At 39.3% G+C, this 14,877-nt stretch overlaps 2 protein-coding genes across 4 annotated transcripts in view; both read left to right on the top strand.

The window, feature by feature from the left end:
- LOC122550024 (LIM zinc-binding domain-containing Nebulette-like) overlaps positions 1-14,877 on the top strand; it is a 387,183-nt gene that overhangs the window by 313,617 nt on the left and 58,689 nt on the right. The gene's annotated exons all lie outside the window — the stretch shown is intronic.
- LOC122550023 (nebulette-like) overlaps positions 1-14,877 on the top strand; it is a 44,735-nt gene that overhangs the window by 24,012 nt on the left and 5,846 nt on the right. Inside the window, 7 exon segments of the mRNA XM_043690428.1 lie at positions 7,309-7,413; positions 7,506-7,613; positions 8,383-8,493; positions 11,274-11,396; positions 11,797-11,892; positions 13,440-13,544; positions 14,024-14,128. Of these exon segments, the coding sequence (XP_043546363.1) occupies positions 7,309-7,413; positions 7,506-7,613; positions 8,383-8,493; positions 11,274-11,396; positions 11,797-11,892; positions 13,440-13,544; positions 14,024-14,113 (738 nt within the window). The 3' untranslated portion in view covers positions 14,114-14,128.

Below are 14,877 nucleotides of genomic sequence, written 5' to 3'. Positions count from 1 at the left end.
CTGCCTGTGGGAGTGGCAGAGTCAGAATCATTGGCGACCTTTAAGCGGCAATTGGATAGGTACATGGATGGGTGCTTAAGCTAGGACAAATGTTCGGCACAACATCGTGGGCTGAAGGGCCTGTTCTGTGCTGTATTGTTCTATGTTCTATGTTCTATGTTCTAAAACAAAATGAGAAAGGTTAAGAAATAAGTAGTCAGTATTATAAGTCATAGGAATAAATTAGAAAAGTAAGACGTACAAAGTTCAGAACATCAGTCTTTCCGACCCAATCCGTGCTGTCACCTAGACTCAAGGGAGACCTCCATTGCCCCACTACTGCCTGCGCAGGACATACTTGCGTAGGAGTCGCACTACTTTAGGCACCATCTCTTTGCTGCAGGGTCCACACTCACCCTGTGACCAAATGTCCCTAACTCCGCCACCAGACCGGGCTGTCGCCACAAATCCCGCTTCGGCAGCAGCCATTATGTTGCTGGGCCTTTGATCACCGGGAGAACGTCCTCACTCCCCCTACCCAACCCTCACCCCGATCACTGAGAGAACGTCCTCACTGCCTCTGCACCCCCCCTCCCCAGATCACCGGGAGAATGTGCTCACTGCCTCTGCCCCACCCTACTCCCTATCACCAGGAGAGTGTTCTCACTGTGTCCATCCCCTGATCGCCGGGAGAATGTCCTCGATGCCTTATGGTATAGGTAAAAATACAAGTGATATCTAAGTGTCTTACAGAACAAGTGTTGCTACAATGCGCTTTGTCCTGAGGAGACTGAAGAAAGCACGGAAAAGCAGAGAAAAGGACTTGACTCGTAAAGTGTTGAACCACTCTTCTTTCCTGCTCCCTGTGGCCCTGAATTCCCTGTATGGAAGGGACCACCCTTTTGCTTCTGATTTCTTCAGTCACTTCTCTGCACGTGTGCTTGTTTGCAGCAGTTGTCCTCTTCCTCACATTGTTTCGAGAGCTCACTTCACTACAGACCTGAGATTCTGTAGCAGGACCTTCAGCCAAGAATGAGATCGAGGAGCAGCCTTCCCAGGTCTCCTCTGAATTCCTGTGGTTACTGCAGCCACAAAAATCCAAGCACTGGTGAACTTGCCTTATCTTTGCCATCAAGGTTTCCAACAAGGTGTTTTTACCTGCTGGTACAATACTTGTGTGTTACCTCCTGTAACACAAGAAACTGGGTACGTTACTGAAGAATCCAACAGATATTGATTGTAAGTGACTATTATGTGTAAAGATTGCATTTCTCAAGCACGTTAGTCTGATATTAAGCTTTTACTTTACAACAGAGGAGTATGTTTCCAGTTAAATGTCATGCTTTAAATGATTGAGGTAAAACCATGTATGAAATCTTCATACGCTCAGGTCACATGTAAAGATATAGTGATGATAACATCAATATGCCACTTAAAGACATACTGACCATGAGATTTTTTTTTGCATAGCTATATTTGATCAAAATTGTGTAAAATTTGCAACTTGATTTTATCAAATTATCTGTAACTTACTTTGTTCTAGGTTAACTACAAAGATAAATTTAATGAAGAGATTAAAGAAAAGAGGCATCACTTCAATCCCTAGGAGAATGTTTCCTTCAAACAATTACAAGCTGCATCTGCTCTTGCAAGTGATGTAAGCATGGTTTGTAGAAGATTCTTGGTCATTCCCCCCTGTTGCATGACAAACTTGGACATGTTCTATATTTGTCATTTTATTAGTTGTTAAATAGTTTCTTTGGCTCATTTGATGAATTGAATGTATGACAATCCAGGAGTCTGGAAGTTTAAAATATGAAGCTTCTGGAAGTAGAGCTGCTGACTAGTTCCCTACATTTACGAGTTACATATGAATGCCATTGTCCAGTTGGGATATCCATGTCCACCTATCAGTCTTAAACCACCACTAGCAAGAATTTCAACAATCTTAAGGTTGGGGAAATACCAGAGCAGTTTAAGTAAATGCTCAGGGACTCCTTCTGAAGTCCATCGATAGAACATTCCAATCCTAGAGTTGAGAAGAATGGCAAGTGGAGAATCTAATTTAAGCAAGAGTCGCAACATCAACATTTTAACATCTGGATAAAATTTAGTAATTAAGTTGCGTCTGAAAGGATAGATTGACTTCCTCATTTGCATGAACATTTGCAGTTGCACTGAGCAGAAATTCTCGAAAGATCCTCAGGCAGCACCTTCCAGATCACGACCACTTCAATCTAGAAGGATAAAGGCAGCAGGTACTTGGGAACACCACCTGTATATTCCCTCCCGAAGCCACGCTCCATCCTGACCTGGAAATATGTCACCATTCCTTCACTGTCGCTGCTTTGAAATCCTGGAAATACCCCCAAGGGCATTGTAGGTCAACTTACAGCACATGGATTGCAGCAGTTCAAGAAGGCAGCTCACAATTACAGTTTAAAGAGCACTTGAAGAGCAACTAGAGATGGGCAATAAATGTTGGCCCACCCAGTGACGCTCTCATCCCATGAATAAAAACATTTGCAGCTGTTGTGAAGTACATCTGGATGCCTTTTTTATATTTTATAGCAAACACATTCACTGAATTATATGCATGCTCCCAACTAAGTTTGTTACAATTGAGAGAAATCTGTTCCTGCAGATTTCAGGCTGTATACAGAAGATCTTTTTTGGCAAACTTGACTTCTTCAATCTTGGAAGAAGTACTTAGCTGCTTTGTCCTTGTAACGATAAACATCAAATCAAAGTTTGATTGAGTTGCGCTGGAAGATTTCTAAGTGCAGCACAAGGGAGCAGAGTGCTTGTGGCTGCAGGAAAGCAGGTGCAATGTCTGGGCAGTGGTGGAAGGGTTGCTATCTCCCCTGTTCTGGTTTATTTGGATTGTTGCCAAGGAAGGATGCATCGTACAAAACTGGTTCTCCAGGACATGGTAGTTAAAGAATGTTTCTGTATTGGCGTCTGTCAGTTGGTGCTGCACGACAGAGAATATATTCACAGTCACGGTGAGGAGATAGATGGGGTAGGGTGGGAGTTGCAGAATCGTGGGTGGGGAATGTATGGTCTTGTGGGGAGGGATGACAAAAGGTGAGAATGTATGTGTCTTTGAGTGTGAGGGACCGGAGTCAGGAAAGGCATTGGATTCTGAATATTTAGGGGTTCACGAGGTAGAGTAAAGAAGTCAATGTAAATATTGAGCCCATCTTTGGAAATGGGAAGAGGTTCAAGGGTAATGTGACAATGGGAATGACAAGATGATATGGGTGAAATACAGTGGGTGTTGAGGGGGCGGGGGGATGGAATTCCTGTTGAATGACCGAAGAGGGTCGAAAATATTCACAATAATTATGAATTGCACTGTGACATCACAAAGAGGTCACAGGGGTTGGTGAAAGGACATTGCCCAAAGTGGGCAGACGATTTTTTGGATGGGCAGGGCCACAGTGCATTGTGGGCTGATTAGCATTGTGTCATGGCTGAGAAATGGACATCACCATTGGTGAAGGGAGAAAGATTTGATTCTTAGCTCAATCCAGAAGGCTTTGAGTACTGCCGGCAATACAAAATGATTGTAAGGAGTTCACCTTTGGGCCTGTGACAACCAGGTGAGGAGGGAAGACTGTCTGTCTTGTTTTCTTGGTTCAGAACAAATATGCAAGTTTTTGTTTAGCACGTAACCAGCATGCCTCAGTTAAACGTCATTGACTGGAGAGCCAATGCCAAACTCCTCTTGAGTAAAAGAACATTGAGTTTTGTTAGCACTTAAATCCTAGAAAACAAGAAAAAGTAACACCCAACTTATACATGCAACATAGTCCATAAACTGAAAAAGAAGAGGCTGTGAGGAGCATGTCTGTATAGACAGAAAGGTACAGCTAGTTGTAGGTTAAGAGTCCTTGAGTTGCAAAAGTAAAACCCGAGTCCAAATGATTTAGCTGTTGCATGGTTTCTCAGTGTATGGTTTTTCAAAGTTTTTTTTAAACTGGGTGCTGACTTTTGAGGTCAGAAGTAGCAATTGATGAAGGTCCATTTGTAAATCCCTGAATCTGTTCATTGCTTTTCCAAGCCATATATTCTGCAGACAACCTTTCAACTTGAGGTATGACTTTTAGAAAGGAGTGAATAAGATATGAGATTCAGATTTGAGTTTTAGTGCTGTTTATAATTAGGTTAATTTGGGTTATGATTGATCCTTGTTCACTGCTTGTTTCAGGAACCTTTCTCAAAATGGACAGGTGATCATACCAACCATTTTATCCTTTATTACGGTTATTAGTGTTTGTTCTTTTTAAAACTATTGAGAGTTCATGAAGGTCTAAAGAAATCAGCTGATGGAAGTTGAATATCCATAGTCCATTTTTATTGTGATTACAACATGCCACACACAATGAACCTCCCCGTGATAGGTGGACTGGGTAGAGAGGGAGGCAGGGGAGGAACATGGCTTGATGGAGGACTTGGGGAATCATGGGGTTGGTTTTGAGGGTAAAACTCTGAAGAGAATGCTGACTGGATGCATCAGTGCACAACATTCAATGATGTCTTGAGAGTGACGTTAGAATGGCATTGAGCCATGCAGTTGCAGAGGAACTATTGCAGAAAGTTAGAGGAGCAGCTACAGGCTGTGGACAAGCTAACAGAATTGTAAGTTCCAGGTAAACAGTGAGGAACATTGATCAGCAACAGAATCTGCAAATCTCATTGCAGCAATCTCTAACCAACTGAGAACCATCGTGGGAGGTTATTAGAATCATAGAATCCCTACAGTGTGGGAGAGGTCATTTGGCCCGTTGAGTCCATACCCAACCTCCAAATAGCATCCCATCCAGACCCAACTCACTACTCTATCCTTGTAACCCAGCACTACCCATGGCTAATCCACATAACCTGCACATCTTTGGATTGTGGGAAGAAACTGGAGCACCCAGAGGAAACCCATGCAGACATGGTGAAATGTGCAAACTCCACAAATCAGTTACCTGAGGTTTGAATTAAACCCTGATCCCAGGCGATGTGAGGCCGCAGTGCTAACTACTGAGTCATCATGCCGTCCAAAGATTATTTCTGAAATATACCAGCGATTGGACTGGAACTTGACGCCACAAACAGTTGGAGAGAATTGCATACTGGTTGTCTTGCAGGTCACAGATGCTATTGATTTCATCACATTGCCATCAGAGTGCTCTGTATTTGTGAATATGAGAGAGATCCACTCCCTTAATATACAGTGAAAATATGACAGCACAAATCAAATACTCCAATAGGACAGATGCTGGTAAACCTGAAAGGTTGCAGAAAAGATTTACAAGGATATTGCTGGAATTGAAGGGTTTGAGCAATTAGGTGAGGCTGAATAGGCTGGGGCTATTTTCCCTGGAGTAGGGAGACTGAGGGGTGACCTTTATAGAGATTTATAAAATCATGAGGCACATGGATAGGGTGAATAGCCAAGGTCTTTTTCCCAGGGTAAAGGAGTCCAAAACTAGAGGGCATAGGTTTGAGGTGAGAGGGGAAAGATATAAAAGGGACGTGAGGTACAATGTTTTCATGCAGAGGGTGGTGTGTGTATGGAATGAGCTGCCAGAGGAAATAGTGGAAGCTGGTGTAATTACAGCATTTAAATGGCATCTGGGTGGGTATATGAATAGGAAGGGTTTAGAGGGATATGGGACAAGTGCTGGCAAATGGGACTAGATTAATTTAGAATATCTGGTCGGCGTGGTCCAGTTGGACTGAAGGGTCTGTTTCTGGACTGTACAGCTCTATGACTCTATTAATGCAAATGCTACAGAGAACACTGGAGAAACTCAGCAAGTCTGGCACCATCTGTGAGGAGAGAAACAGAGTTAAAGTTTGAATCCAGTAAGAATCTGCTTCAGAACATTTCAAGACACTGTTGGTCACAGAAACATAAAAAACCAGATCTGAAATTTCCTTTTACATTTAAGTTTTGCTTCATATTTTCAGGTGAAATACAAAACTGATCGTACAAAAATGGATCAGACAGCATCAAATTACCCCAAAGTATTGCATCTAGAGCATGTATTGGCAGCTAGCAAGTTGCAAAGTGATGAGTTTTGTTTTTAGACCTCCTATACTTTTATGAAGTTATGTCCAGTTATTGTAAAAGGTGGAGATAACCAAGTTCGAGAAAGGCAGAAGTAAACATGTGAGAGGGGGTGAGCAAAGTTGGCAGAGTTGTTAATATGGGCATACTAGATACAAGCATTGGGCACAAATGTTCTGTTCTCCAAAGTTTGCATCTCTCACATGAGCAAAAAAAGATCAAGTTTGTTTTGAAAAAAAAAGTGACAGAAAATCAACAAATGCTATTCATTTATGAGTTTTGTTAGGATAGAAAGGTATAACTCATTAATTTACACTTTGCATCAAGCAGAACTTGATTTTTGGAACTGAAGTGTGGGAGGATGAAATTAGTGAATTGCCTGCCTAGTTCCTATGAAGTTTGTTTTTGGTAAGCAACTAGCAAACAAATCTATAGTTGAATGAAATGACAATTTTTGGAAGTGTGTTTTTTGGAATGTTCACAAATTACTCTAATATCTTAACTGAAATCATTGTATTCCAAAATTACTTTATACGAAATACCCCAAATTAATAAATTTTGAGTTTTCTACATCATATTAAGTTGTGTTAACAAACATAATAAACAATGGATTGAAATAACATAACATTTTAAATTGGACTGGCATTATCTAAGATCACTTCTTAGACTTGATACATGCAAAATCATTTTTACAACATTACTCTCACTATGTTGATTTGACCATATTTGATAACTGTTGCATTTATAACTCCTTTTTAATGCCAAATGTAACAGTTGACAGATTTTGCTGAAGCAACCCTCCTGTGGCTTCTAAATCTGTCAATATAATGTTTTAAACTCACCTTCCCCTACACCGTGCACCCTCCCACATGGAAAGGGCAATTAACCAGCACTTAAGTGACCTAGCAATGTAAGTCAGAAACTCTGCACGGTAGTTGTTAACTTCAGTCTCCCTGTCCTCTATTTTTTCTTTATTGCCTCTGGAAATATTAGTCTGCTGTTTTTGCTGGCCCATTGTGTTACAGCCTGTGAATACCAACAGGCCTCAAGCCACTGCTGCAAACTTCAGGCATCAATTCCTGACGTTCTTCTTTGTAACATTATTAAATCAAATTTGAGAGAAGAGAATATCTTAGCAGAAATAATTTAGTGGCAGCTGCTAACACTGAATTGTTTTGACTTCAACATGTGGAAAATGAACTCATAACTTGTTGGCAAATAGGTTGGATTTGACATTATCGTGTGCCCCATTTTCTTCACAGCATGAGTACAAGAAAGAGTTTGAAAAAAGCAAAGGATATTACCATTTGGCAATAGATACTTCAGAACAGTTTCATCATAAGGAGAATGCGATACTCCAGAGTCAGGTATTATAAGCTGTACATTCTAATAAATCAAATACCAGAAAAATATTCATTTCCCCTCAGGCCTTTCTCCTGAATACTCTTGCATATTGCAGATCAAATACAGAGAAGCATATGAAAAAACTAAAGGGAAGTCAATGATGGAATTTACTGAGACTCCAAGTTATGAAGTTGCAAAATAGGCACAATCCATCTGAAGTGGGGTAAAGAGATAGTTTTTTGGTTACTTGTTCACTGCTTTTTATAATGCTGTTTGTTATCATTACATCAAAAGGAAATCAGGCCTTGCCATGAATGGGTGATGAGAAACGACCTATTCTCATCAATAAGATCATTTTGTTGAGCCTAATGTGTTAATAAATGCTCGGTGGTATAACCTTTCCTATTACAGGACAATACCATGAGTGAGCAATTCAGTTAAGGGCAGAGATTGATAAAGTTGGGGTTGTCCTCCTCAGAACAGAGAATGTTAAGAGATAACCAAATGGAGATTGTCATGAGAATGAGATTTTTTGATAGACAAAGAAAAATTGTCCATTCTGGCTAATGAGCCAATAACCAGAGATATAAATTTGAAATCATTAACAAAAGATATGGGACAAAAGGGAAGATGAAGATTTTTTTTCACTAATCATTCTTGGCACTTGGACAACTTTATCTGAGGCGATGATGCATGATGATTCCTAATTTTAAGAGATGGACAGATACTTGAAGGTGAGGAATTTACAAGATTCCAAGTGAAGGTATGTGTGTGAGACTAAGCATGACTACACTTCAAAGAATCAGCACAAGTAGGATGAGTCGAAAGCTTTCCACTGTGCTGTAATTTCTGACGTAGCTGTAAATCGAAAACGTGATTATCATTGTCATCTATTTATCTGTTTACAAAATAAAGAGCAAACATTTTTCTTTAACCTGAATCATGCCTCGTGAATGTGAAAATTCTGACATACTTGCTCTTCTGCCGATTAGAAAGAGTACAAAAAAGATTTTGATGAGTGGATCAAAGGCAGTGTGCCAGTGGACCTTGATATGACTCCAGGTTACTTGCATGCTAAACATGTCACCAGCCTCCTTAATGAGGTAAGATTCACTCTTTAATATCTGTAAATAATGCTAAATTGCCCGTAGTGTTAGGTTAAAGGGGTAAATGTAGGGGTATGGGTATGGGTTGCGCTTCGGCGGGTCGGTGTGGACTTGTTGGGCTGAAGGGCCTGTTTCCACACTGTAAGTAATCTAATCTAATCTAATCTAATCTAATCTAATCTAATCTAAAAGTAATCTAATCTGTAAGTAATCTAATCTACAACAAATACAGGTATTTCTCACCCTACAGATGACAAGTACAGGATCGATGTAACTGGAATCTAATAAATGTTAAAAATGTTTAAAGTTGTATTATATAGTATTTTTCATTGTAAATCTCAGAAATATACACATTTATTTAAGGATTTTGGTTGCTCTTTCCAGTTCATTATCTTTAATAAACAATTTGATTTGATCAATTGTTTTGTACACATTGTTTTTGTACACAGCACTGGCACTTTTTAAAGGGGTTTTATTCACTTCTGGGATGTGCTTGTTGCAGGCTGGCCCAGCATTTTTGCCTCTCCCTAGTTGAATTTGAGAAAGTGGTGGTTTGCTTTGAGTGATTTTGTTTTTTCTGCTTTATTTTCCTCCACCCTCAACTTGCAAGGCAATGGTTCCATTATGTGGCCTAGAAAAAACTGACAGTATATCCAAACTGGAATAACGTTTGACACAGGATTCAGAATTTTTTTTCCAAATGGGAGTCCAGGTTTACGAGACCATCCAGTCATACTTTTTGAAGTATGAAGTAACTGAAGGACTGGGTAACACACCTGTTGTCTAGCTAAATTACATTTTCTGACAACCACCACTGGCATCTTGTTGAAAGAGCCAGACTTACATCTACTATCCTTTCCTTAAATTCACTTTCATGGTACATTGGCTTCACTGGTTGGTCAGCATTTATTGCTTGTCCTACTTGCCCTTGACAAGGTGATGGTGAGCTGCCTTCTTGAACTGCTGCAGTCCACGTGCTGTAGGTTGACCCACAATGCCCTTAAGGAGGGAATTCCAGGATTTTAACTCAATGACACCGAAGGAATGACGATATACTTCCATGTTAGGATGGTGAATGACTTGGAGGGGAACTTGCAGCTGATGGTGTTCCCCTGTGTCAGCTGCCCTTGTCCTTTTAGGTGGAAGTGGTCGTGGTTTAGAAGGTGCTGTCTGAGGATCTTTGATGAACTTTAGCTCAGTGCAAGCGTTCATACAATTGAGAAAGTCAATACAGCCTTTAAGATGGTGAATACTATTGAATTTTGTCCTGCCGTTGAAATTTGTATTTTTTGACTCTGGCTTAGTTAGGTTTCCCCTCTTGCCATTTTTCTCACCTCCTCTACGATTGGAAAGTTCTATTTGTTGAGTTTAGAAGGGTTCCCTGAGCAGACAGTTAAAATACACTGGTATCTCCTCAACTTTAGTTGGTTAAAAGTCTTGCTAGTGGTGTTTAAAACTGCTAGGGGGACATGGATATTCAAATTGGACACTGGTCAGCAGCATTCATGTATAACTATTAAATATGTGAAACCAGGCAGCAGTTCTACTTCCAGAAGCTTCAGATATTAGCAATTCAGGAGCCTGGAATTTTATATATTCAATTCAGCAAATGAGCCGAAGAAACTATTTGACAGCCAAGAAAAGGACAAATATGGAAGATGTCAAGTTTTGTCATGTAATGGAGAGGCTGGTCATGAATCTTTTACAAATCCTGCTTACATCACTTGCAAGAGCAGATGTAGCTTGTAATTGTTTGAAGGGAATACTCCTGGGGATTGAAGTAAAGCCTCCTTTTATTAATCTCTTTAATAACTTTATCTTTGTAGTTAACCTAGAACAAAGTAAGTTACAGATAATCAGATATAATCAAGTTGAAATTTTTACAGTTTTTTAGGTGGGGATCCAAACGAGCCAGCTTTGTCCAGTGTGGTAGAGAAAAAAATTACTTAGTAATACAATGTGAAGATGCTCTTGTCTTAAACAGGATGGAGTTTATTTAGTGATAACAATCAAGTACAAGTTACATGGACAAGAAAGACATTGTTTTAAAGACTGAGAAGACCTAGATGGTAGGTCTATCTCCTTTGCGATTCAGAGGTGTCCTGCCTTTTGGTGGAGTTTATTGCCATCTTTAGCATTAACCATATCAGAACCATTACCTTAGATAACAATACTTTTCCAAAGTGAAATGTAAATCTAAAGAGAAATGGTACATCAAACATAAATGATAAGAAACATCCGATGGTGATAAGTGTTTTAATAGTGGGTTCGGAAACAATTGTCATTTGCTCAAGCATCTCGCAATCACTAGCCATTGTAGGGGCCCCAGTCCCTTTAAAGGGTGGGAACCCATGTTAAGATGCAGTCACTTAGAGCTGCTAACTCAACAGTCTCAACAGCACACGTTTGGCACCCTACCTGCCATAGTCAATAACCTCTGGCTCTAAAAGTGATTATCTTGCTGTTGGAAGTAATACCTTTCTAGGCCAGTGCCTTTTTCACATACTGCTAGTGATGATATTAGTATTGCCTCATTTATTTCACCTTGCGGATGACTTGGGACTTGTAGCAGGGATACAGCAATCAATGGGTTCCAACTGAATGTAAAGATTAATATGCTTCGATTGACAATGTTTTAGGTCATGCAGTCAATGTGGTTAAAAAGCTTTTTGAGAAAATTGACCTTTATTCTTTGGAAAATTTAAATAATTGAGTTAAAATGCAAAATCCTGAAAATATTTATAGAAGTGATCTTTATATGAGCCAAATTTACTCAGTTATCTTTTCAGAAAGAATATAGAAAAGGCTGGGAAGAAAACATGAAAGGAAAAGGACTAACTTTAGTGGAAGACACACCTGACATGACACGGATTAAACATGCATCCCCGATATTAGATGAGGTAATTGCATTTAATTTTGAAATTATTGAATTCGGAATGTGTCTCTGATTATAATTTGCTCCCATTGAAGTGAAATCTGAATAAATGGTTGAAATATTAGCCTTCATTTTGCACACATTTTGCTTTCAAAAAGATGGCTTAAACAAACACCAGTGTTTCCTTCAGAGAGAATATAGAAAGAGTGTGTAAAGGGAAAAGGACTCACTCAGTTTGAAGATACACCAGACCTGATTCGAGTGAAAAAAATGCAGTTCAGATATTAAATGAGATACATTCGCTTAATCGTAATGTGATTTGGTCGTTCAGGAAATTAACATGTTCTCTGAAAAGTCTCTTCTCATTATGGTTAAGGATTATTTAAGGTTTAATAAATCCCAGATATTAATTTTAAATAATGCAGAAAGAATACAGAAAAATCAAAGGCAAAGGGATGGAACTGAGTTCTGATATTCTTGACATGAAATGTGCGAAGAAAGCTTCTGAAATTGTCAGTCAGGTAAATATAGATTTTGAGCTATTGATGTGTCCAGTTAACCTTTTTGGTCAATGCCAATGCTTTGGTCAATGCCTATACCACATTTTCTGATCCTGAGTTTGTGTTTTTAAACCTGTAATTATTAATATAATTGGCATAATTTTCACTTAATTTCATTTACTCTATAAATTGGCTGTTGTAACATTTGTGTTACACAAATCAAAATTACTGACTAATGGTCTTCTAAACATGTGTTCAAACTTAAATGTAGGTTGATACTGATTAAAGCACTAATAATCTTATAGGTATGCAATACTAAAATTACCAATAACAACTTGATGGGTTTTGGAAGTGTGTGCATAAAATGAAAGGTACACATTTCAGTCTACTGAACATAGGAGCAGGACTAAACCATTTAGTCCCTCAAGGGTTCCATGGAAGTGAGGGCTGTGATGAAGAGGACTGGGGGAAAAGGAGCACTGGGGGTGGCTGAACATGAGGAGGACTTGGGGGAATCCTGATTGTAAAGAGGGTCATGTGGAGGCCCCACACCCCCAACACTTTGCCACCAGAGGCTCAAGTAGGGTAACATGCCAGTTTCAGTCAGATACCTGCCAGTTTCAGTCAGATACCTGCCAGTTTCGGTCAGATACCTGCCTGACTTCCACTAACCTTGCAGTTTGCCAGTTATGGACTTCAACTCAGGGTGAACCTGTCCATCCCCCAGTCATAGACAGACTGAGGGCCCAGTGAAAGGATGGGAGGAAGGTCACCAGGGCAATTTTATGGGACATCTCAGCCTGCAAACCTGCTGGCTGAAGTCTGTTAAATTCTGTCCCACATACCCACCTTCGTCCCATGTCCCATAATTCCATTGATTGATAAAATTCTATTAATCGCAAATGTAAAATTAATAATTTACCTTTGTATAATTTCTGAATTTTTACCAGAACATAAACTGTTGTGGTCAGTGTGAACATAGACTCTATTCTGAAACATCGAATTGTGGGTTCTTTGTCTACTCTGGAGACTTGAGTGTGTACCTTTATCTGGTACTTGGTAAAGCAATGAGGACCTTCTATGTTGTCTGAGGTGCCATTGTTCAGATGAAGTGTTGAATTGATGTCCTTCTTGCCTGTTCAGGAGACATATCAGGTCCTACAGCACTATTCGAACAACAAAGTACCTGTGTTGCCCAAAATTTCCTCTAAAATCATTAAAACAAATGCATCTTTGATCACATAACTACCTGTGGAACCTTGTAGTGCACAAGGCACCTGTGGAACCTTGTAGTGCACAAATTGTGGATATCTTTATCTGCCTAATGTACAATGATTTTATAATGTTCCAACGTTCTGAAGAAGAGTTGTATTGGACTGGAAAGGTTAACTCTGATTCTTTCTCCACAGATGCTGTCAGACCTTCTAAGTTTCTCCAGCACCTTCTGGTTCTTTTAATGCACGACATAACTAATTGACTACAAATGTGTCAGGCACAGTATGAAATTAAGATTAAAATATTGGATTCTCTGTTCTAATTTAGTCAGCTATAATTGATTTTTATTGCAGGCAATGTATAAGCAAGTGTTGAACTTGGGACAAAACAAGTATGCTACCATTGCAGATACATCGGAGTTGGTGCATGCTGCTTATGTAAAAGATATTTACAGCCAGGTGAGTAGCAGCCAGTATGAATTCTGATTGAAAGTCGAGAACTAGTTTGTAGATCATGTTTAGCAATATCCAGAAGCATGCACAATAGCTTTGAAATATTTCAAAAAGATTTAAATAAAGAATGATTAAAAACCTTAAAATGTAAGAATGGAAAAGAAAGTTAAATGAAAGAATATATCAGTAAATAGAAAAAAGGGTTAAGCAAAGTAGATTTCCAAGATCTTTTATTTTAAAACAAAGCTGTTTTTTTTTTGCTCATGCAGTTTGTTTAAATTAAAAGTAGGCATGCACAGTTGTCATTCATCATAGAACATCATTGGTGTCAAAAGCTTTGAAGCCAGTCTTTACAGTAATAAAAAAAAGCAGAAAAATGCATTGCAAATCATCAGTTAATGAATGTACAGCAATAGTAAAGATTTAGATATGCACCTTTAATAGTTCTGAAATTAACGTATAATCATAATTTGATTATCCCACAGAAAAAATACAAAGATGAAGCAGAAAAGATGCTAAGTATGTGCACAGCTGTAGCTGATTCTCCAGAAATACAGAGAGTTAAGAAAAACTAACAAAATCTTAGTGTAGTAAGTATGAATAGTATTTTGTTTTTTGAAAATACATGTCACAACTTTCAGGATCGCTTTAATGAAAGGGTGAAAAGGTGTGCAAAATGCAGTAAACCAAAGAATTGTGGAAGCTGGAAATCTGAAACAAGAACAGAAATTGCTAGAGAAACTCAGAATAGAAAGCTGCTGTCCATAATAGCGGCCATGGAAGTATTGTCAAATGTGTTAAGAATCCATCTGATTCTCTCATGTTTTTCAGACATGATATTGCCCATACTTACCTGGTCAGGCCCACGTGTGACACCAGATCCACATCCACGTACTGTCGTTGTTTCTTCACTGACCTCTGAAAGACCAAGCAAGCCTCTCAGTTCAAGGGCACTGAGGGATATGCAATGAATGCAACCCCTACTGTGGAAGAATACATTGTTAAAAAGGAAGCTGCATGAATATGTAAATCAGAGTCTTGTGTATTTCTGAAAGTGTGTCACATTTCCTCTGAACTTCAGCTTCCTAAGATTCTGGTTCAGTTTCCTTTTAGAGTCATAGAGATGTACAGCATGGAAACAGACCCTTCGGTCCAACCCGTCCATGCCAATCTAGTCCTACCTGCCAGCACCTGGCCCATATCCCTCCAAACCCTTCCTATTCAAATACCCATCCAAATGCCTCTTAAATCTTCCAATTGTACCAGCCTCCACCACATCCTCTGGCAGCTCATTCCATACATATACCACCCTCTGTGTGAAAAAGTTGCCCCTTAGGTC

This window comes from Chiloscyllium plagiosum, chromosome 5 (genome assembly GCF_004010195.1).
Source record: "Chiloscyllium plagiosum isolate BGI_BamShark_2017 chromosome 5, ASM401019v2, whole genome shotgun sequence".
Lineage (NCBI taxonomy): Eukaryota > Metazoa > Chordata > Chondrichthyes > Orectolobiformes > Hemiscylliidae > Chiloscyllium > Chiloscyllium plagiosum.
Note: the sequence above shows the minus strand (reverse complement) of the source record. Positions and strands in the feature narration are given on the sequence as shown.